Source organism: Coenobita brevimanus, chromosome 86 (assembly GCF_032717465.1).
Source record: "Coenobita brevimanus isolate Jiangsu-jjx chromosome 86, ASM3271746v2, whole genome shotgun sequence".
In the NCBI taxonomy this organism is placed as follows: Eukaryota; Metazoa; Arthropoda; class Malacostraca; order Decapoda; family Coenobitidae; genus Coenobita; species Coenobita brevimanus.
In genome coordinates this window covers 22,067,415-22,093,005 of record NC_137039.1, presented here as the reverse complement: position 1 = coordinate 22,093,005, position 25,591 = coordinate 22,067,415, and the positions used below count along the sequence as shown (strand labels likewise).

Here is a 25,591-nt window from a genome sequence, read left to right as displayed (position 1 = left end):
TGCAATTTGGTTACCTTCAGTGGAAGGTAGCCCAACCAAGGTGTCTCAAAGTGCTAAACAGATGGTATGTGAAAACTTTTTCCTGTTTTTCCCTGTCTGAAGCTTTCAAAAGTCAGTAGCAACTACAGTACACCCTCATTATCAACGTTTTTTTCATTGATGGATTTGATTATCGACGTTTTTTTTTTCTCCTGGGAGTTAAATTATTATTATTAAAAAAATAAAAAAATAAAGAATTGTATTGGCACCTCCTATAGTGTTCCTCCTCGTAACATAGGGTTTGGGTGGAGTCACCCCCTCCCTACACTATTGCCATGTTTCCTAACCCTACGATGTATAACGCCTGTGGTTTGTGTAGTAGGAATGATACATAAACATAACTCATACTAATATAACTGTAATGAAAGTGCTGACATGTATCAAGGAAGAATAAAACTATTCTGCATACTATATTATACGATAATAGAGAAACGTGGCATAAAAATTTGGCAGTGTTGCTCTAAAAATATTCTAATTATTATTTACTTCCCCAACACTTCTAACATTGCTAATTAATTTAGCAAGTATAATTGCAAGAAAATTTGAAGGGATAAAAGTGGGAAGAGGCGATCCTTTCATAATTAAAATAAATATATCAAACAGCTCTGGGGTGGCAGCACTCACGCGACACGTGTTTGTGTGTACGCTGTGGGAGGTCACCAACCCCCTACAGGATTTAGGCCTATTGGGGAAACCTCTATAAAAAAAACGCGCCGTGACTTTTACCTCAAGGGTGGTGCGGAAATAAAGTCAAAATTATAATCCATACATAAAAATGGAAGTAAAAAACCATGGATGACACATAACAAAATCTAGCGAGAGAGAGAGAGAGAGAGAGAGAGAGAGAGAGAGAGAGAGAGAGAAATAATAATAATAATAATAATAATAATAAAACTTTATTTCCACTAAACAGTGGGTATTCTTATACATTATACAGTAGTACAGCATACAGTATGAAAGTTCTATACACAATATAATACAAGTTGATACATATGGTGGAGAATAGTGACAGAGAGGTAAATGGTTTAAAAGGTGTGGGGACACTTAGGTTAAAAATAGATCAATTAAGGGATTTAGGAACGAAGGCAGTGGGAAGGATTAAGACAGATGGGATTGTAAGATTAGGGAGTTTGAGCAATAGGGTAGAATGTATGCTCTCAATAAAAGTATAGCAATTATCAACGGCTAATTATTATACAGGTGTTGATGGTGGGGGTCTATATTTATAGGAGGTGTTGGTGGTGGAGGTATAGCGGGTGTTGTTGATGGGGGTGTTGTTGGGGGTAGGGGTATAGGGGGTGTTGGTGGCAGGGGTATAGGGGGTATTAGAAAAACGGAGATCACAAGAGGGAAACAGTGTCAAGGTCATCGCTGATGGAGAGGTCAGCTCGGAAACGTGGCAACAGTGCAGGGAGGGGGTGACTCCACCAAAACCCTACGTTTCGATCTGTCAGACTATAGCAAGTTTGCACGCCATACCGCCAGGTGTCTCTGGCTGCTCGCGGCATGTTCCCGCCAACCCAACAAACAACAGCATCAGTACACATTTGTCTGTTGTTCTCATATCGTGTTCGGCCACATCTATCGTGCTTTTGCGATCATCATGGCTCCGAAGCGCCCTTGTAACACTCCAACTGGAAATAAGGCAGCTAAGAGAGCAAGGAAAGTACTTACCTTGGAAGTAAAGAACGAAATATTACAAAAACTTAGAAGCGGAATGAGCTATGCAGCGGTTGGCTGCGAGTATGGCATGAATGAGTCCAGTGTTCGTGGCATAAAACGGAGAGAAAAAGACATTAAAGATGCTCTGGCTTCGTGCACACCAGGATCGGCTAAAGTAACGATGCATGTGAGAGATGATGCCTTGGTGAAAATGGAAAAGGCACTGAATATTTGGATTGAAGACTTAAACCGTCGACACGTGCCGCTAGACTCCCAGTTCATCAGAAACAAAGCAAAACAACTCTATGCTCGGTTTGCTGGTGAAAGCAGTGGTGTTGGTGAAGATAATGGTGATGAAAGTGAGGCAGGTGAAAATAGTGATGATGGTGATGAAAGTAATGACGATGGTGATAGGCCTAGTAATGTTGGTGCTTCTAGGCAAAAGAAATTTGCAGCCAGCAAGGGCTGGTTCGAGAATTTTAAGAAAAGGTATGGCCTACATAACATTAGGATCACTGCTGAAGCAGCTTCAGCAGATCAGATAGCAGGAGAATCGTACCCACGTGACTTTGCTGAACTTATAAGGGAGAAAGGGTACAGGCCTGAACAAGTGTTTAATGTGGACGAAACAGGCCTGTGGTGGAAGAAAATGCCTAAAAGAACGTATATTTCGAAGGAGGAGAAAAGTGCGCCAGGCTTTAAAGCAACAAAAGATCGTGTGTCTGTGCTGTTGTGTGGTAATGCAGCAGGACATATGATAAAAACCCATGCTCCTGTATCATTTGTTATAATATTAAAGACGAGTTAGATTTTTTGTCAATAAAGGATATTTCTCGCAAAAGTTAAGCAGAGATTAAATATGAAATATACGAGCATAAGGAGAGTTGAATTTTCCTAAAAGGTATCCTAGCGAAAGCGAGGCTAAGATTCATCTTTGATAGCATAAACTGCCATACAGTCGTGAAAATTTAGGTCTGGGAGAAATGGAATATCAAGAATGAAAGGAAACTCTTGAGAATGAAAGTAAATAGGAGAGCGTTGTCTCTCTGGTATGAGCTAGCAGCACCAAGTGTGTGTTGTGAAGATCGGTGCGAACAGCTGATCTAACGTAACACTTGCCTCACACTCAGTTATTAGAACGTATGAATGACCACCACTGCTGCTTTCGTTTTTTTTTTTTTTTTTTTTTTTTTTTTTTTACACACTCGGTGATGTAAACGTATGGATGGCTACAACTGCTGGTTTCGCCTTTTATTTTTAGATGGAGTGAGGTGTAAGTGGAGAGAGAAGTGATGATACAGCAGCCATTACAAGATGAGGTCCAGTGTATGACCACTATGCATCAACATCAGAGATTGTGCTATTTTTTCCATAATTCTTTACTTTATATAAGTAGTTTTATTATGATATTCAGTTTTTCAATTGCCTAACTAATTTATTTCTAAGAAACACTAAAACTAAACTGCATATTACATACAAGTGATTGAAGGGATACTAAAATATATAAACAAAGGGTACCTGACCAGACGAAAATTGGCATCGACGGTTTTAGGCATCGACGGGTATCTTAGGTACCTAACCCCCGTCGATAATGAGGGTGTACTGTACTGTATATTATTCGGGAATAAGTTACACCAGTTATGATACCTGTACTGCCACTGCACAAAGCTTACTTACCACATGCAGAGATATAATGTTAAGGAAGAGATGCCAGAAAACTTCCCAAGCTGTGAATATATTCCCCCGACTCACCTGAGGCCTGGCAAATGGTTGGGCATTGAGTAAATTGGAGCGAGGGTCAGGATGGCTTGAGTTCTCAGCAACAATGTACCAAGGCTCAAGCCCCTTCATCACACCTTCAAACAGAGAGCTGAAAGCCGAAAAAGAAAAAAAACACCAAGATGTTCCGTTACTCTATACTGTATTATAAAATCTCAAAGAGCCAGGAAACCTTGTGTCATTTAACAATGTCCAAAGTAAGTACAGTAACACAAATCTACTGTCATAAATCACAATGAATCCTTTAAGTTCATGAATCTGTACTAAATGCCACTGGCTGTAACTATTACATGCTGATATGCCAGTGAAAATTGCAAAATAATTCACTGACAAACAGGAGGACTTCTGTATGTTAAGCAATGTTTATAACCACCAGAAATGAAGCCTAACTTGTATTTACTCAGCAATGAAAATTAAAAGCCCTGAGAAATTAGCAGCATGGCGATGAAATTCTCTCTGAAATGTCTGCTAAATATAAATGAAAACATTTTTGTTTTCAGAATATAAAGACGCATACAGTATACTAACTTACAAGAACAGTTTTACAAAGAATAATCTATCTATCTATCTATTGCCAGACGCCTCAATCCCGTTTGGGGTGGCCACAAACAATTCGCCTCCATGTCGTCGTCCCCCGCCATTTCACTGCCCTGCTCCCAACTCACACCCCTCTCTCACATATACCTCTCCACCCCATCCCTCCATCTCATCCTCGGCCTCCTCTTCCCTCTTCCCCCCTCCATCTCACTCACATACACTCTCTTCGTCAGTCTTTCACCCTCCGTCCTCTCCACATGGCCAAACCACCTCAGGGTGTTCCTCATAACGCTTCCTATCACATCCACACCACAACGCTCCTTTATATCCTCATTCGTCAGCCTCTCTCCATGTGACTCCACAGGCTCCTCTTAAATAACTCATTTCCACTGCTCTCACTCTTGACTTGTGTCCTTCCAACAACGTCCAAGCTTCACTTCCATACGTTAAGAGTCGGTATTACAATACTGTCATGTAGTAACTTTTTCATTTCCATGCTCACTTCCCTGTTTCTTATCACTGCTTTCAAGGAACCAGCAACCTTTCTTCTCTGCTGTACCCTTTCAAGCACTTCACCCTCCAAACCTCCATCCTTATTCATCACACTACCCAAGTACTTAAATGTACTCACATTTTCCAATTCCTCACTATCCAACCTCGCTGTACATTCACTGACTTCACCTCTCTCAAAGACCATCACTTTACTCTTCCCTACAGTCACCTTTAGATTCCGTTTCTTACACACTCTCCCAAACTCATCCACCAAGCCTTGAAGCTCCCCTTCGTCTTCACTCAACAACACAGTATCATCTGCAAACAACAGTACAGAGAGTTTCCAAACACTATCCTCTCTCACCAGGGCCACTCCAACATCCACTACCCTACTTTGTACCTCTTTTATTACCCCATCCATGTACAGATTGAACAACCATGGAGATATGACACATCCCTGTTTCAACCCAACCTTCAAAGTGAAAAATTCACCATCCACAAAGAATAACATGTTGCATAAACTGGTATACTAAAAAGTAATGCAAGTACTTACAAGGCATCATGTTCTAGGTAGGCTTCATCCATGACTTCTTGGAGTATGTTTCTGTATTAAGAAAAAAAAAAAAAAAAAGTTAGGATGTATAGCAAATACTGGAACAAGTTACAAAACACAGATTTAACGAACTCTGCACAAACATCTAAATTCTAGAATTAAAAACAATACAGATTGTGATGAATGCAATTTTTTTTCAATGCAGGACTCTACAACCATGTCTGGCAAACCTGTCTGTTGCAATAGTAACTTCAACTCAGTCTCTTCAAATCACTACTAATCAGAAATGTGCTGATCCTGACTCATGACTTGGCAAAATACATCATCTTTGGAGTGCCTTTCTGTATGTCAGCATATGTATTATACAAGATTTTAAAAAAACATGCAATAAGTCCCATCTGAGAGGCATGTGAAATAAATGGAATTATTGTACTTATGATATTTTTTCCTTAATCCATCAGGAAGACTGATAGCTAGTACAGTTTTTTTTTGTTTTTTTTGTTTTCATGTCTCCGACTCTGGGCATAGGCTAAACTGGGGCAGAGACATGTAAGTACATTTACGTATTTGTATTCTGTACTGCAAACAATAACGAGATGTTAAAATGAACATAATTAATACTGTTCACAAACATCTAAGCAACATGCAAGTCAAAACAGTTCATGTACTGTACTATGAATATCTATAGTACATAATATATAGTACATTATGAGTACTGTAAATATAAGCACATGATGACAGCAAGGGTGGCAGGCAGAGGATATCTATTGATAAATGACATACACAAATGCTACCAGTATACTGCACTCAGTTTTTTACTATGCCTGTTAAACTGACACCAACAGCACTGGCCAACTGGGCATCAATGAAAACCAATGACAGCAAATGGGTTACAGTATTCATGAGTGCTTGCAGTAAACATTACGGCATACTACTGAATATGAAGGCAGTTGGGGACAAGAACTACTTGGACCCAGCAGCACCAGCTTGGAGAAAGTCCCTTCTGACTGAGTGTGAAGAAAGTAATAATGAAAAGATGACTGGCAAGACAGCTGGTATCTCTGAGATAGTTACTAAAATGCTTAAAGTTTCAGGTACTGTAGGTGGGATTTCCGATATGAGTTACCGCAGGGATTGTTGCATACAGATAATCTGGACTGCTAAAAATGTGGAAGTTTAAGGATTTTTAGGTAATGGGGGGGGAAAGGTACACACGCAGTCTAGGGGTCTAAGGCTGTTGGAAAACAAATGTTATGGTTAGTTTGGAAGAGAGCCTCATTGGTGGAGAAATGACACTGGCCTTGTGTCATCTGTAGCAAGAGGACTGGTACAGTAGTAACCCCACATTGTGTGGTGTTTGTGGAGGGTGGGTATATAACAGAATGCCATATGCAAAGGAGACTGTGTTATCAGCCAAGGCTTGAAGAGACTCATGCTAGAGGTTGGCTTGGCTAATGAAGTGATTGCAGGTTTCGGTGGGGATTTAAATGGTCATGTGGGTGCAGCAGCTCATGGATGTGAAGGGGCGCATGGGGATGTAAGTATGGTATGTGGAATACGAAAAGGGGATGGATACTAGGATGAAGATGAGCGTTGAACATGATGGTCTGCAACACAGTTTTCAGGAAAAGAGAGTGTAGACTGATTACATACGAGTCTTAGGATAGCCAGATTGACTATTTCCTGGTCAAGAGGACTGATAAGAGGTTGGCAAATGATGTGAAAGTTATCGGAAACGATGTGTGTGCGTGCAGCAACAAATATTACTTATGTGTGACATGATACCACAGAAAGGGGTAAAAAAAAAACGATCTATGCACCAAGGATGAAAAATGGAAGTTGAAAAACCAAACAGTACAGAATGCATTCTATTGTGAGATGAGTAGAGTGGTGGCTGAACAGGGTGCTGTAGACAGAAGCGTAATGAGTAGTATAAAGCCCTTAAGAAAAATTGTCTGAGAATTACTAATTCAGTGTCCTGATGTACAAGAGGACCACCAAGATATATAGCAACATGATGGTGGGATAAGCATGTAGAAGCCGCAGATAAGGAGAGTAAAAAGACTTTTCTGGAAATGGAAATGGGGTGGTAACAGAGAGGAATACTTGGCTGCCATGCACAGAGCCAGAAAGGAGGTATACACAGCAAAATCTGAGTTTCAGAGACTTTTACTGGACAGCCTAACAATGCCAAAAGGAAAAATGAGGTATTTAAGGTGGCAAAAAGAGATAAGAGAGAAAACAGTGACACCACAGGTGAGCGGTGTGTGAAGCATGATGAAGGAAAGAGAGTGGTGGACAGTGAGGATATTAAAGATGCTTCAAGAGAGTGGTGGACGGTGAGAATCTTAAAGATGCTTCAAGATAGCATTATAACCGTTTACTGAATGAGAAGTCTGACTGGAACAGGGAAGGTTTGGAGTCAACAGATTTACGGTTTGGTCCTTGACCTTTTGACTGATGCTGCTCCTGTGGCCTGAGCAATTGGCAGAATGCAGTTGGGAATGGCAGCAGGTGTATGTGGGTTGACTGCTGAGATGCTGAAGGCCTCAGGAGATATAGGAATGGGTTTAGTTACTGATTTTATATATCTGATTATACTGTACATGTCTGTGGTGTCCCAGATAACTGGCTGGCTGTAAATGTGTATATGAGGAAGGGTAATGCCCTGGAAAGAGGAAATTATAACAGCATTAAACTTTTAGATCAGTTAATGAAGGTAATGGAGAGAATCCTGGAAGGTATGATAAAGTAGAGAGAAAATGCTAATGAGATGCAGTTTGGTTTATGTCACACAAAAGTGTCACTAATTCAATATTCTCTGACTGCTTCAGGAAAAATACACAGGAAAGAAGGGGGAGCTGTACTTTGTTCTGATGATTTGGAGAAGGCGTCTGACAAAAGTTCTTAAGGACATGGTGAAGTGGGCAATGAGAAAGCTTGGGATCAAGCAGTGGCTGGTAAGAGTGGCTACGGCAATGTAAAAGGGTGCTCGCACCCAGATAAGAGTGAATATAGGCTTGAGTGATGAGTTTTCTGTGAATGATGTCATGCATCTCGGGTCAGTTTAAAACACTTTATTGTTTATCACAGTGCTTGAAGCTCTCGCATGTGACCTTGATATATCTGTCACTGTAATACAGTGGTAATGTCTCAATTTTACCTGTTATACTTAATATTCTTTTGCAATATAGGAACAACTTTTGATGCAAAGCCTTTAAACCAGTGATCAGTATGCTACACTTTCAACTCCTTCACCATGAGAGATCTCCAAGATGACTCACACTGTCTGCCAATGAAAAGAGTAAAATATACAAAAAACTTTACTGAAGGGCTTAACCGAAGCTGTTTTTAACTCCTTCATTGTAAGAGGTCTCTTCCAAACTGAAAAAAATCATCAGCAAAATAAAACACAAAAGGCAATTGCACAGAAGGGGATAACCATAAAGACCTGTGCAGTAACTACAAAATTGAGAAGTGAGTGGCACACAAGAGAAGTGGCTGGGTACTCACAGCTGATACCCGGTTAAACTGTGCCAGGAAGGAAGAAAACAAAGGACTGTAATGCAAATCCAACTGACAGGTTTTGTGCTTATAGTGAGTTCAAAGATACTCATCTCCAGTATTCTACTTTGTTGCTGCCAGATGAATCTATTTAACTTACAGACCTCTTCACTGTTAAAAGGTTTCCCTTGGATGAATAAAATCATACAGCAGAAACAAGATTCAACATACTCTCTTTGAGGGGCAAAGGCCTAAGGCCATCCTTGTGTCTACTTGGCAGAGCGCCAAGGAGCACCACAGAGCACTCTGCTGGTAGACAGAATTGCTCAGCGAGCAAGTTTTTCCACCCGCCAGGCAAAGAGAGCAAAAGAATGAGGCGCATCGGTCGGCACGCTCCCCTGTTTGTAAACAAAGAATATGGCCACCACTTCAACTCCGTACTACAAGTGCTCCAACTGTGGACTTTTTTTCACTCCTATGAGTAAGCTGAACTTCACCAAAATCATTGTTAAGTAATGAAACAATAAAGATTCTTTGGGTATAGTGACTAATTTATAGGCTTGTTTGTAAAACCCCTATGAACATGTTTGTAATGAAGCACCTATCTCTAAGCTTAGATGAAGTACAAGGCCTCCCATCATCATCATCATCACGTATATAAAAATTAGTATTAATGTTTATATGGGAGTTTTAGTCACACTTGAGCATACAAACTTTATCAAATAAACTTCTTCAATCAGTGCTTGTGCAGCATCCTCCGCCATCTTGAATGTTTTGGTTGGTCAGCTGATCTGCGTCTACTTGGCCGAGCTTTTTTTCGCTCAATCCACAGCGTGCGGTATTGCCCAAGTAGACAGAGAGAAACTACGTGTTCACATCGACAACTGATGAGACAGTCATAAAGTGATTTCAACTTTTTCTTTTCAAATATACTTTAGTCTTCTGGTTGTGGTGGGTGCTTCAAGCTAAATTAACTACAATATACATAATAGTTGGCACATATGCTATGGTTCTTTTGAAAATGTCTGACTGGTTTGCTATGATGGGCTCTCTGAGCTGCAGAAAATAACCCTATATTACCACACATAAAATCAATTGTAAAGTTAATATATCACAGCCAAAGGGTTAAAATTTAATGAACAGATGATGATACATTAATGGTGGAGATTTCAAGGAGGATGTCTTGTTCTGTCATGTTTTGGAATCAACTACAAGAGGTGAAGACATTTTCCATGAAGTCTCAAATTTTTTTTGAGGTTGAAGGACTCTTGGAATAATATACTGTATGTGTATGCACAATTGACGGAGTACCAGAAATGTTTGGAAGTCGATCACGGTTTCCAGGAAGTGTGAATAAGGGGAATCCTAAAACACAGCATCTACTGTACATCCATGCTTCATAGTTAAGCTCTGGCACCTAAAACACTCCCAAGAGAGTTAAGATAGCCATAGTGTTTGATGATGATGTGCACATGGTAAATCCCATCAAGTGCCCCAAATACACGACTCCTCCACCTACTATGCCATGAGTTTGGGGCGGATGAAGAAGCACTGCTCTTTCACACCGAGGTTTGCTGGTTGTCAATGGGGAATGTGGTATCAAGAGCAGCCACTGAAGGAAAAGATTTCCAAATTCTTCAAACGTTATAAAGTGACAAAGTTGCTTGAGTTCACCACGAAACTGTCAGACAACCCGTGGCTCCAGAGGCTGACCTACTTGAAGGACACATTCTTACGTCTAAACTCATTAAACTCCAAGGCCATTTTACTACAGTAACTGATTTCATGGACAACTAACATTCAACATGAAACTAAAGCTGTGGGAAGGGAAGGTCAAAGACAAAAACCTTATGATGTTTCAACACCTTAGTGAGACACTGGAAAACTAAAACTGGTACACCTTGTGCTAACACATCTTTCTTCCCAGCAGATGGAGTTGCAGTCTTATTTCCCCAAACTAAGTGAGTTGTAATAAAAATTTATTTGAAGCCTAATCATTGTTAACATGCACCTTCCCCCAGATGACACGCAAGAAGAATTCCTACAGTTGGTGAACAACTCCGTTGCAAAAGATGAATTTGAAACACTTCCCCTGACCAAGTTCTGGTATAAAATGAATAAGCTTTACCCTGCTGTAGCTGATGTTAATGTGAGATCTTTGCTGATATTCCCTAGTACAGTACAGCACTTACCTATGTGAACAAGGATTTTCACCACTGTTAAACATGAAAAGAAAACATCAAGCATGGCTTAATGTGGAGCACGACCTTCATGTATCCCTGTCTAATGCTGCTCCGCGAACTGAGAAACTTGTCTGCACAAAATACGTGTAGCTTTCACACTGAAGTTTAATACTGGCTGTCATATTTAAAACATGGTGTAATGCTTACTTGCCAAATGAAGTAATTTTAATTTCTTTACTCTTACAACAGCCGGTATAGTATCATCCTACACTGAATTAGTGCTAATGTTTATTTTCTTATATGAGGTAACTACAGTTTCACTTCTGTGACTATGATGTTAATGATTAACTGCTTAATGAAGTCATTATCATTTCAACCATTTGATAATATCCATTGAAGTACTATTGTATACTGAATTAGTCTTAATATATTCATCCATCCATCATTCAATCCTATGTTGCCCCATCAGTAGCATAAGGGCCCAGGGCTAGGCAAATTGGTCCTGACATTTAAGATGAGAGTGACCAGCCTCAAACATCCCTGAGTGGCATTATAAGAGTAATAAACCCCAACCACCCCTTGGACATAAACCTACACAGGCTCAATCTGACTGGAGTGCCTTAATTACCCACTAAACCACAAGATGCCATAATCTGGTTAAATGGTTACCACCCAGCATAGTAAATGGTTTCCTGGTGTACAGGAAACCATTTGGCTTGTCACTCAGTGTAGAGTTGTCCATAGGCAGAAGAAAGAGGAAAGAATGAGGAAAAGAAAGACAGAAGAGGGACTGCAGAGTCACCCGTAGGAAGAAAGAAGGGAAAAGAATGAAGGAAAGAAAGACAACAAAGATATATTACAATTCTATATTCAGAGTCAGATTAATGAGGGTATGAGTCGATGGTCTAATAACTCAAAAGGTACTTGGTGGGAAAAAGATTGAGAACCCCTGCCCTATTGTACGTCTGTAATGCCACAGGCAAATGCAAGGCAAAGCCACTGGTGATTCATAAGTTTGCACAGCTGATGGGCTTCCAGCATGAAAAGGTGGAACAGCTGAGTGTTCCCTGGATCCACAGTTCCAAAGAGTGGGTGACATCGTTATGTGTGCTGGAGTGGTTTGATAAGCTTTTTGTTGCCAAGCTGAGAGGCACTGAAGAGAAAAAAGAAAAATCTCTCTTTTCATATGGTCTTAGTTATGGACAATTGCCCAGGTTGCTTGCAATATCAAGTTGGCCATTGCCCAGTCACTGAAGTTGTTTTCCTACCACCCAACATCACAAGTGTTGTTCAACCTCTTGACCAGATCACTGTGACCTTCAAGGGGCTGTACTACTCACGCACCTATGAAGCTATGAAAGCGGCGACTGATCAGAGGACTGAAGTGGAAGCACTGGCATCTGATGCCTGGAAGGGCCTTGAGGCTGACTTACAAACACCTCCAGTGGCAAATCCTCACACAACAACAACAAAATAATTTTGGAAGGTGCTCAACCCTTTGATGCCAGGCTTATTCTGGCTAGGCCTCCCTCTTCTTATGGGCATATTTCTCAAAACAGCCTTTTGTCAAACTTTCCTATCTTGGAAAGTATAGCAGTCAGGAAAACAATTTAAAGACCATATTACTCACCAACTCTTCTTCTTGTGAATGGAAGCACCCCCAGGTCTGCAGGTGGTCATGTTGATGAGCATGGACATGAAGAAGATGAGTAACTTTCGGTGCTTGAAGCAGGATGTCTCCGTGCGTGTGTGCACGGCCCCGACTTTGGCTGGAGAGCCGAGAGGACTGGTGCGGCAGCTGCGTTTATGGCCTATGTGACTTCCACATTTAGCACCACTTTCTTCGCTTTCCACAGCTCTGGGATCATTCACCTCTTCTTCTGATGGGAATGCGTCATTATTGTAGGTCATTCCCGCCTTCTGAAGCAGTTTGAGGACATGATCAGATGTTTCAGGAGTTGGCAAGGGTGGGCACATGTGACACCTCACTCTCAACGTGATAACTTCCACCAGTTTTTTCTCCACTGCCAGATAAACTAGACAGGGTTGCATCCAAGGCACACCCTATGGCACTATCACTGAGCTCTTTCCTAGCATCCTTGGGCAGAGACTTGCAGGGGTGGATGAGCCAAGAGGTCCTCACGAGGCAGGAACAGAATCGGACAATGAGGATTCAGTTGATATCATGATATATCTGGCTAAGTCATTGAGAAGACTGATGCTTGATTGCATCAGGTGGCAGAACTCTCTCCCTACCCTTTGTGTTCCCGGCACCCGGCAAATCCTCCACCTCCACCTCCTCCTCCGTCTGATCCCATCCCCACTGCTGCCGCAGAGGTAAGATCGGGGGGGGGGAGAGAGAGAGAGAGAGAGGATGAGTGTTAATGGAGCACTTTCTAAAGAAGGAGAAGGAAGAAAGCTCTTCTCGAGCACATGCAGAGGGGTGTAGTTGTTACTGCTGTTGTCTATGCAGACAAAGGCTCACCCGTATCACGTGCCACTCTCCCAGCTCTGTTTCCCATTACCCTTTGGTAACAAGATCAAATGGCAGGCAATTCAAACTGTGGCAGGAAAGCATTTACGGTTCCTACCAACACCATTTTATCGTCAGTCCCGACCAATGCCCAGCACACCAGGGGGGGGGGGGGACACTTTTAGCAGAGGCTAATTGCCACAGGAGGCAGAAGCTTCTATTTCACATTTACCTTTCTGTTTTGGCAACACCAATCACACATCACAGGTGGCCCAACAAGTGCCTGGAGAGGGTTTTGCCGTTACTTCAACAAACAAGGGATAAGGCTAGGACACACTTAATGTCTGGCTTGGTTCATGTCTCTGACTGGGGTAAATGCAATCTTGCTTTTATTCCATTAAAAGTTCTTACATTTTTAGACCCGTCAAAATCTTCTGCAACAGCATCTTCTAATTCTTAACAATATCCAACTCAATCCTAAATCATCTTTGAACATACTTTGAGTTTCATTCTCTTGGGATTCATCTTAGAAGATCATATTACCTGCTTCCAAGAGATTAGGTGTGATATGGTGACTCTGTGCCTTCTTTAGCCTTGCACAGTTGTTGACTCATACAGGGGCTTTATTTGCCCATGTGTAGAATACACCTCTCATGTATGGGGAGGCTCCCCACATACATCTCTTCTCAACACGATAAAGTCAAAGCTTTTCATCTCATTAACTCTCCCCCTCTTACTGACTTCCTTCAGCCTCTTTCTCTTCACTGCACTGTTGCATCTTTATCTTTTTTCTATCACCACTTCAATAGTCACTGCTCCTCTGAACTTTCTGCTTGCACCCCTTCACCACCTTGGGAAGCATGTAGCACCCATCCAGCAGCAAACTCTCATTCATTTTCTGTCCAACTCACTAATCCAAGAGTTAACTATTGATCCAAGTCCCTTATGTATGCAACAGGTCAACTATGAACTGTCTCCCTCTGTCTGTATTCCCTACTGGCTATAACCTCCAGTCTTTTAAACAGCATTTCCAGGTATTCCAAAGTGAACTAATCTCTAATTTGGCTCTCTCTTGTTTTTACTTCCCTCTTGGAAGGAACAATCCTGTTGGCTTCTGGCCTTTAGTTCCTTTTTCCTTGAACACACACACACACACACACACACACACACACACACACACACACATATACTGCATACAGTGACCCCTCCAATATCTGATGTAATAGAGCCAAAGTAATATCCAGAACTTAGTCTTGTCTGAGACTTGGGCAAAATGCCCCTAGACAGGTACTTATAGACCCCAACCAAACCTAACTTTGAAAGCCACCTAAATAACTCCCTACTGGACATGCACAGCAACTATTTAAGATCCTATTCATTCAAATATGGGATGAAAACCATAAAATAAATGAAAAGGAACCAGAGAATGAGAAATCAGATGTGAGTAAGGAAAATATTTAGCAGTGTACAGGGTACTTGCGACACGTTTATGACCACTGAGAAGATTAACCCGCTTCCTCTATGGCTCTGACAATGGTGAAGATGCACTTGAAGCATGTACAGTAATCCAGTGTTGTGCTGCACTTAATCCTTCGCACTGTGAATTGTAACTTTTTAACACTGCACATTCTGTTCTTATATGTGCTACACTTCATCCTTTGCACTGTGAATTATAATTTTTTAACAATGCACATTCTGGTGTTTACACTTGCGCTGGACTTGAAACACGTGAGCACGTGGGCAGCCATGGCGACAAGTGTGCAGTCACGACGGTAGGTAGGCGGGAAGTGGGGAAGAAGCAGGGGTGCTCCAGCGGACGTTGCCAGAATTATGCAGTAAAACACAGCTGTTCGTCACCACGCGGCAAAATTTAAAGAGTAGGGATGAACACACATCGGCTCTTTTTTTTTTCTTTCTTTTTTTTTTCCTTTTTTTGGTGTCCCAGATCGTTTCGAAATCGTCCAGATGGCCTCTTGTCCGGATATCTTAGGGAATATCCGAGACTTGGACTAATGGACCCAAGCCCAAAATGTATCGGACTACTTGGGGTGACCGGGTCTTGGTCGTCCAGGTCTTAGAGGAGTTACTGCATGTATATGTGTGTGTGTATATATATATATATATATATATATGTATATATATATATATATATATATATATATATATATATATATATGTATATATATATATATATATATATATATATATATATATATATATATATCTATATATATACAGCTACTAGCCAAAATTGAACAGGGGTTCTGTTGAAAGAAAAACTGAATACAGTATACTGAGAGCTAGAAGCAAGTAAAGAGACTAGTCAAGAGGAACAAGGAGGAGGTAAATGATGATCCAGGAAGAAAAATGAATGCAAATTACTCTGAAAATAAGAAGTTACGCTGCAAGAGGTGCAGAAATGTAGAAGTGACAGTGCAAAGAAATGTGAAAGTGTGAAGGGGATTAAGTCAGAACCAGATGGAAAGAAAAATTTGAAAGTCTGATGAATGGTATGGAGAGAGCAAAGCAAGACATGATAGGTTTTGGGGACGTGCAGAGGAGTGCAGTGCCAGGAAACGTGACATTTGAACAGGTGAAAAACGCCATGAAGAGGATGAAAAATGGGATAGCAACTGGGGTTGATGAAGTGTATGCAGAGATAATTAAGTACAGTGGAGTGAGAGAAATGAAGTGCTTGTTGGAGATATGTAAGAAGGCATGGATGAACAAAACTGTGCCAGTAGAGTGGAAAAATGCAGCAATTGTACCCCTGTACAAAAAAAAAGGTGGGCAAAATGAATGCAAGAACTATCGTGGCATAAGTCTACTGAATGTTGTGGGGAAGGTATATGGAAGAATTATTATAGAGATGGTATGAGAGATATCAGAAGTCCTAGTGCATGATGAACAGGGTGGCTTTAGGAGAGTTAGAAGATGTACGGATCAAATATCTGCAGTGAGACATATAGTGGAGAAGGCTTGTGAGAAGGATTATAAGATGTTTAAGGCATTTATAGATCTGCAAAATGCATAAGACAAAGTAGACAGAGAAGGATTGTGGAAGGTTTTGCGCATATAAAGCTGTCAGATGCCATCAAGAGTTTTTATAATGGTAGTGAGGCGTGGGTAAGGGTAAATGGGCATCCAAGTGAATGATTCACGATCAATGTGGGTGTGTGACAAGATTGTGTGATGTCCCCATGGTTGTTTAGTATATATGTGGATGGAGTGATGAGAGATGTAATTCTTTTTTTTGGTTTTTGATTATTATAATCCTGAAGATAAACATCCAGGGCATCATCTGATTTAAAAAAAAAAAAAAAAAAAAAAAAAAAAAAAAAAACTCCCTCTCTCTGTCTTTGTGTATGGCCATGCATAGGTTTGCGTAGGGGAAAAAAAAAAAAAAGAAGTTTTTGTTTACCCCTTAACCGCGGGGCGTCACTTTTGTGACGCTTGGGAGCAAGGGATCATACCATGGGGTGTCACTTTTGTAATTCTCTGTTATTTTGAATTCACCCGGGCTTTCAAGTGGTGGCTTGTATCATCTATCAGTACTGCCTATGTCCAACACTGGTCAGCACTCCTAATCTCATCTGTACTCCCATCCATTGTTGACAATTTAGCCATTTCTCCCCGTTCTTGACTCCCCTCCCTACCTCCCCTCCATTACCCTATCCTCTCGCCTGCCCGGCCATGCTACGCTAAATAAATCTTCCTTGGAACTTTTCACTGATTTCATCCATTGAAATAAGCCCTATGCCCTATTCTTATACCAAATAATATATACAAGAAAGAAATAAGGTAAGTGAGAGTGCCATACACCTAGAATTGGCTAATTATCACCTGACAACACCTCACGTGCACTCGTTCGCTAATTTTCACTGTTTATTTCCCCTTGAAATATGATGTATAATCTATTTTCGTAATAAAAATATATATAAGAAAGGAAGGGAGAAGCCTAAGTGATATTTACATTCACCTGGAACTACCTAATTATTGCAGGCCACCACACTGTATTCTACGCTAAGTAAATCATCTCTGGAATTTTCCACTGATTTCATCCATTGAAATAAGCCCTATGCCCTATTCTTATACCAAATAATATATACAAAAAAGAAATAAGGTAAGTGATAGTGCCATACACCTGGAATTGGCTAATTATCACTTGACAACACCTCACGTGCACTCGTTCGCTAATTTTCACTGTTTATTTCCCCTTGAAATATGCTGTATAATCTATTTTCGTAATAAATATACATATAAGGAGGGAAGGGAGAAGCCTAAGTGATATTTACATTCACCTGGAACTACCTAATTTATTATGTATTGTCTTGGTTTCCTGCCAATCATTTCATTGCTATATATTAGCAGGTCTCACAAGCCTAAAGTTTGTAGTATTGCACTCACCCAAGCCAGGCGGCAGGAGGCCACCACTATCAGTTCACTGTCGTCTTTCAAAGTGAAGGTATGTCTGATTTGCTCCTGCTAACTTCTGCAATTTTTCAGCCCCATGCAAAGGGCCCTGTGACCTTTACCCCCTACTAAACCTCGTGTGGAAAGAGGTAAAGGGCTGACAATTGATAAAAGAGTGACTACGATCTTTCTATTGAGTAAAACAGCGCAAGTGGAATTGTAAATAATGTGTAAACAGCAAGTGAAAGCAATGAATGTACATATATGTGAACAGTGGAAAATAATTTTATAAGTTACTTCAAGTGACAGTGCATAACACAGTGTAAATAAAACAGAAATATAAATAACATAAATAAAATAGAGAACATAAATAGAAATGTAAATGAGTAGTATTATAAGAATAAGAGTATATACCCTAGGAGTAATGAAAGTGAAAGTTTCACTCTAGCATGTATGAATACTATGAGTCATGAGAGTGAAGGTAAAAGTGACATTCACTCTCAATGCTAGTATACAGGACGAGAAAGTGAATGCTACGTATTTTACTGAAAGAGAAATTGAATGCCTACAGTGACAATAAACTACTATTACTGAAGGAAACTTATGGATAAAGACTGTAGATATATATAAGTGTTATATAGTAATAGAAATATAAACTGTGAGGGTTTTTATGAATAATAAATGAGAGAACACCAGCGGCGAATGATGTCAAGTGGGAAGGTCATACGCGCTCGTAATTTTCATTGCTTTCACAATTTTTTTTTTTTTTAGTATGGATTCCAAACTATTTGAGAATCATAGAATAGTGTTTCTAGTGATAATATCAGGCTGTGGTAATCATATTACAGGTTGTCAGGAAGTGTAAGGTGGAGACTTCGTTACCCAACTTCAGAGGTCTCCACAAGTCCTACGGTACTCGATGAAGGCTCAACAAACATCCCCGGAGAAAGCTGAAGGTGTGTGCCATAAGCATACATAATTATAATATTCTAGGACTAATAACTGATTTTTGGCAAATATTTTTAGAGAGTCTGTCGGAGCGCGAATATGCCCACAAGACACACAAGTCAGGCAAAAACAACCCTGCGGTTTAGGGGTTAATTACCCACTAGACCACCAACTGCCATAATTTAGTTATATGGTTACCACCCAGCACAGTAAATGGTTTGTCACTCAGGGTAGAGTCACCCACAGGCAGAAGGAAGAGGAAAGAATGAAGGAACGAAAGACAGAAAAGGAAGGAAGGAAGAGTGGAAAGCGCAGACACCCAAAGCAGCACTACATCAAGTGAGTGGATGGTGAGTGCCCCCACCTGTCTTTATTTTATCAAAGATATACTGATGACACATTTCTTGTACTCAAATCATCAGAACATGTCTCTCTTTTTTTAACTATTTGAATGATCAACAGCCAAATATTAAGTTCACCTCAGACACAGATGAGAAATCTCTCCCATTTTTAGATGTTATCTCGCAATGATCACAGTTTTGAATGTAGCTTATATCATAAGCCCACCTTCCCTGGGCTTACCATCAAATTCTCACCATTTGTCCCTTTAACTTTTAAATGGAATTTAGTAGCTACCTTAACCTCTTCACGCACGATGACATAAAACAAGTTAAAGTGCTTCCAGTATGAAGATATAATCGATGACTCATTATGAAGCAATTTCCCTACAAAATCGTCATCAAAAGTTTATCTGTGGCTGAAAGTGCGTCAAATTTTGGTGAGTCATAGGTTAGGGTGTCTGTGTCCAAGGCAAACATATGGCAACACTGTCAACCCTGTCACAAGGACATTCAGTCTATTATTAGCTCAGTGTCCTCTCGGCAGTCAGGCAAGCAGGGTGTGTTAGCGTGCGGCCACCCATTTTGTTCCTTGTTTTCTATGACATCACCCGTCCATTCCTTACATGTATTATAGTGATAGTGTGCTGTAGAGTGCAGTGTGTCTGTCAAGAAGGTGTGTAAGTGTTTTTTATATATTTTCAAAGAAATCCAAATTTCAAATCTATAACCGCTTGCGATGAGAAAAGTTTCACTGACAAAGAGGGTGGGCACTGTCCTCCTTGAGCAAGAGGATGGGTGTGTGCGTGTGTAAAGGTCACAGCTTTGCCCTTAGATCAAACTGTATGAGCTCTAAGCTCTCTTAAGGGAGGGTAAAATGATGATGATCACAACCACTACGTGATCCTGACCGACCCGGTGAATCACACACACACACACACACACACACACACACACATACACTTCAGGTACAGTTGCAGTAAACACTTCTTTTACACCCTCTCAGAACTCCTTAAAAGCCTAATAGATATTTAAGACTAAAAAAGACATAATAGTTACCATGATACAGTAATATTAACTACTTCAATCTGATGACAGTTTCTTCTATGTAATTGTTGTTTCCACAGATGATTTTATTCAACTTGAAAAGAATCTCTTTGTCATACATGTTACTCAACACTATCTAGAGATGGAAAGAATAAACTACTAAAGATATTGCCATAGTGGCTGGATTCACAATAAAAAATCATATGATTAAAAGAACTTACAGCGAGGTATCCATTTCCTGGGCATGCTTGTGAGCCTGGTGGTCGCAGTGCAGTACAAAGATCAAGGGAGCCAGTACCTCATGCATACCCTGTAATAAGATGGTACTATGTAATGTACCAGGAGAGAGGAGCAAAACCAGTTACCAATATTACACACGACAGTAGTCATGGCTGAATTGATAGAGAGGTTGCCTGCACTCCGAATGGACCCAGATTCGAATCCCCGCTGAGGCAGGGAACAATTTAAGGATTTGAATTTTATAAAGCAGACTCTACTGATTTATCAAAAGACCCACTGACATGTCATTAAAATACTCTGCTAATACCAATATACCAGTTCTGCATGAGACAGTCCTAGCATGTATTCAATAAGGACGGTGGTTGTTAGCGCTGACGTGTGACATGTGGAGGTGTGTGTTATGTAGGAGGACTACTGGGCCTTGGGAAGAGGCTGTGAAGCCTCTGCCCAGAGTTGGGGTGTGGGAAAGGGGGGCAACCTCTAGCTCAGCTAGATGTGATATTCATGGACCACAAAAAGCAAACACTTCAGGAGGATGCAACCTAAAATCTTTTGTTAAGGCTATGCTGAAGAACTGTCTATGTTGCCATAGAGAGGTGTATGCGGTAATTCAGAGTGCTGTGGTGTAAGTGGTTGTACTGCAGTAGAGATATGTTAGACTATCTGTTAGTTGTATATTGTTTTGGTACTGAATCAAGGAAGGATACCACAATGGTGGCATCATAGTCAGGTAAAGCATATTTCTCTTTCTCTCTCTCTCTAGGTAGGGTAGCTTGTAAAGGGTGGATGTCTGGTGTTAGTCCATGAAGGATGCTGCTTGACTGAGGGATTTGGGTGGCTGAGGTGGCCAAGTGTTTATGTATGCATTTTTGGAATATAGTGTAGGAAGGAGGAGGATGAGGGATGTTATTAAGGCAGTTTGTTTTTTGTTGGGAGGTTGTGATGCAGTGGTGAAGCAATACAATGTGAAGTTACATGGGTGGAATGGATCATGAACCAAGTTGATGAACTGTGTGCCTCTCATATACATATGGTAACTGATTGGTAGTACAGTAGATCCTCTTCAGTCCAAACTATATGGGGGGAAAGGTTGTCCAGATCAGATGATTATCTGAACCATCACGGGAATCTCCAGTCCATACCAAAAACATTACTATATATACATTCCGTATATTCGTTAATTACACACACACACACAAAAAAAAAATGAGGGAAGATCAGAAGAGGAGAAGAAGAAATTTTTTTACAAAGTCGTAGGATTGCAGGTACGAAAGTGGTACACAAACAGGATGGAATAAAAAGGAGGAAGGCAGTAGAACCATGTCATGACAAGTATATAAACAAGATGATAAAGTTGATGTACTCAAATGTGGATTGAATGGTATCTAAATTACTAGAGATGAATGATTATGTCAGAGAAAATGAACCACAAATAATATGCCTAACTGAAACAAAATTAACACCAAAGATATCCAATGACATACTAAACTTAGAGAAATACAATATATGGAGAAGAGACAGAAATTTAAAAAAAGGAGGAATTATAATATTAAATAAGAAAAATAAAAAAGTCAATGAAATAAAACTAGATATATCATCACAAGTAGAATTGATTGCAGTAGAGATCAACACATCTGAAGGTAAAGTAATTGTAGCCAATTTGTACATGCCACCCAGATCAAACACATGGGAAAGAGATGAATATGAGGACCTGGCAGAGAGTACAATTCAGAGTTTAAGATCATTACTACATAAAATGGAAGAGAAATCGAAAAGAATTATACTAACTGGGGATTTCAATACAAATATAAATTGGAATCTATCTATCTATCTATATACCTAGGCTGCTTCCCCCAAGGAAAGGGAGGTAGCCGAGACAGGACGACTCACTCTCCATTTACTCATCCATTCAAACACATTCATTCGCATCTTAGCCCCAAAGGGGAGAACGGAGAGATCCTCACCGCATCACACCGCACAAGGGTCAACTGCGCAATGCAAGCAGTGACATCCACAGCAGGGCCCGACAGCAGAACTGGTTTACCCCTGCCACATCATAACAGACCCATCCCCTTACCTGCACCTGACCTGACTAGCTGATCAGACCAAATGCGGGAGAATATCCCCTCAGGGCTGCGTCATCACTTATTCATTCACAATTTCTCTCCATTTATTTCTGTCACGCACAGCCACTCTTCCTTGCTCAACAGACATCCCTCTCGCATCCAGCGCTCACTTCACACTGTCCATCCATCCTATTCGTGGTCTTCCTCTCAGTCTTACACCTCTCACATCAGATCTAGTTATCTTTTTCACCAATCGCTCATTATCCATTCTCTCCATATGCCCAAACCATTGCAACACCCTCTGCTCAACTCTACCAGCCATCTCCCGAACAACTCCAGTTCTCCTTTGCACTTCATCATTTCGCACTCGATCCATACGCGTCACTCCACACATACTCCTCAGACATCTCATCTCCATTACATTCAAACTTTTCCTCTCTGCTACACCCATATTCCATGTTTCAGCCCCATATAACGCAGTCGGTACCACAACACCCTCATACAGCCTTCTCTTTACATCCATTCTAAGTGAACGACATTTAAACACTTTTTTCATTCCTCCCAGCACCTTTCCTACTTCATTAATTCTAAACTTCACTTCTGCATCTATTCTTCCATCCACAGCAACATGTGACCCTAGATAATTAAAACAATCTACCTCCTCAAGCAACTCACCATTCAAAACTATATTCATCCCCCTACCATCTATCAACCTCGTACACTTCATCACTTTACTCTTATTCTCATTTACTTTCAATTTCCTCCTTTCACACACCTTTCCAAACTCCTCTACCAACTGTCTCAATTTCTCCTCTGAATCAGTCACTAATGCAGTATCATCTGCAAACAGCAGTTGCTTCAGATTCCACTCTCCTCCATCAACATTTACCAGACTCTAGATATAATTAGCCAAGAAAGCTGTTGGGACCAAAAGCTCCTGGATCTCGTGCAAGAGTTTTTCCTAACGCAACATGTGAGGGAAACCACCAGAAAAAGAGGACTTGATGTACCTTCAGTGCTAGATCTAGTATTTACTAGGCAAGAAAATGATATCGACAGTTTAATATATCACCCTCCACTCGGCAAAAGCGATCATGCAGTACTAAATTATAACTTCAGGATAGCATATGACATAGTAAACAGCAATGATAGTTACAAAAAGAGCCTAAACTATAAAAAGGGAAATTATCAAGACCTAAAGAAGTATTTCTTAGAAGTTGATTGGGAAAATGAGCTTAGAGGACAAGATTTAAATGCTGTATATAAAAAATTCTGTGAATTTTATGAAATAGGAGTCCAGAAGTACATCCCACAGCACAAAGAAGCGGATAAGAAAATACACAAATAAGTTCAATACAGAATGAAAAAAATCAAAAGAAAGAAGAGATTTGTTGTGGAATAGATACAGAAGACACAATAGTGAAAGGGCATATAATAATTACAAACAGGCAAGAAACAATTATACAAAAACAAGGAGGGAAGCCCAAAAACAGTTTGAGGAGGATATAATAAATAAAAGTAGCGATCAACCAAAGCTGTTTTACAGCTATATCAGAAGCAAAACCAAAGTAAAAGATATAATACAATCCATTACGGACGAGGGAATCACTTATACACAAGAGAAAGATATTTGTGAAGCACTAAATAAGAATTTCCAATTAGTTTTTACAGAAGAAAAAAATTTTGAGAGGGACTATGTGGAGCATGCATGTCCACACATACTACCAGATATACAAATAGCAGAAAAAGTAATACAGGAGGAGTTAAGTAGATTAGACAGAGGAAAAGCAAGTGATCCTGATGAAATTTCATGTTGGGTACTACGAGAATGTGCAAAGGAATTAAGTAAACCATTATTTTTAATTTTCAAGAAATCCTTGAGTCAAGATAAACTACCTGATATTTGGAAAAAAGCAAATATTGTCCCCTTATTCACGAAAGGAAATAGACAAAATCCACTCAACTACCAACCAGTATCACTGACCAGTGTTGTAAGCAAGGTATTAGAAAAGCTTATAAGAAAAGCTTGGGTAAATCATCTAGAAGAACACAGTATGATAACAGAAAGACAGTTTGGTTTCAGAAAAGGAAAATCATGTGTTACTAATCTGTTAAGCTACTATGACAGAGTAACAAACACAATACAGGAAAGGGAAGGATGGGTGGACAGTATCTATTTAGATTTCAAGAAAGCTTTTGACACAGTACCACACCAAAGACTTTTATGGAAACTGTACCATCAAGGAGGAATTCGAGGCAAACTGTTTTGTTGGATGCAAGACTTTCTCATAAAAAGACAAATGAGAACAGTACTAAGAGGAAACTACTCATAATGGAAAGAAGTGACTAGTGGAGTACCACAGGGTTCAGTGCTGGCACCAATCATGTTTTTAGCGTATATAAATGATGTAAACAGTAACACTGGAAATGAGAGCTATCTGAATATGTTTGCAGATGATGCAAAAATACAAAGAAGAATTACTAACACAGACTCTTGTAAAGAGCTACAAGAAGAATTAAATAAACTTCATGAATGGTGTAGTACATGGCAAATGGAATTCAATGTGGACAAGTGTCATGTAATCAAGTTTGGTAAATGTAGACAAAGGCCTGATTGGGATTATAAGTTAGGAAATAAAACCCTATACACATCAGAAAGAGAGAAAGACCTAAGTGTGATTATCAATAACAGACTATCTATGGCTGACCACATCAGCGAGAAGGTACGGAACATGTATACACTACTTGCAAATATGAGAATAGCATTCACATACATAAATGAAGACATGCTAAGAAGGATAATAACATCATTCATTAGACCAACCCTGGAATATGCATCAGTAGTCTGGAGTCCTCATCTCAAAAAGCACATAGACAAGATTGAAAAAGTTCAGAGGGCCGCTACAAGATGGATACTAAGCTTAAGGGACCTAAGCTATGAAGAAAGACTAAATAAACTGAATCTACCAACACTACAGGAGAGAAGGAAAAGAGGTGACATGATAATAATATATAAGTGCATATCAGGGAAGGAGAAAATAGACATAAATGAATACTTAACATATGGAGAAGCATCAGCAAGAGGACACTGCAAAAAACTGCTTAAGAAGAGAGGTGATAAAGACGTAAGGAAATTCAGTTTCCAAAACAGAGCAATTGATCAATGGAATGCACTACTGAATGAAATAGTGTGTGCCAAAAATTTAAGGATATGTACGATAAATATGGTTTACGACACGGGACAGTACGAGCTTGACTCATTCCTGTAGATACAATTAGGTAAGAACAATTAGGTAAGAACACACACACACACACAC

At 40.1% G+C, this 25,591-nt stretch overlaps 1 protein-coding gene across 1 annotated transcript in view; it reads right to left on the bottom strand.

Moving 5' to 3' along the window:
- Window positions 1–25,591, bottom strand: part of TBC1D5 (TBC1 domain family member 5) — a 119,566-nt gene that overhangs the window by 60,995 nt on the left and 32,980 nt on the right. Inside the window, exons 5-8 of the mRNA XM_080280835.1 lie at window positions 20,190–20,278; window positions 8,576–8,593; window positions 5,063–5,113; window positions 3,454–3,571 (exon numbers count right to left, since the gene is read on the bottom strand). Of these exons, the coding sequence (XP_080136961.1) occupies window positions 3,454–3,571; window positions 5,063–5,113; window positions 8,576–8,593; window positions 20,190–20,278 (276 nt within the window). The remainder of the gene's footprint in view (window positions 1–3,453; window positions 3,572–5,062; window positions 5,114–8,575; window positions 8,594–20,189; window positions 20,279–25,591) is intronic.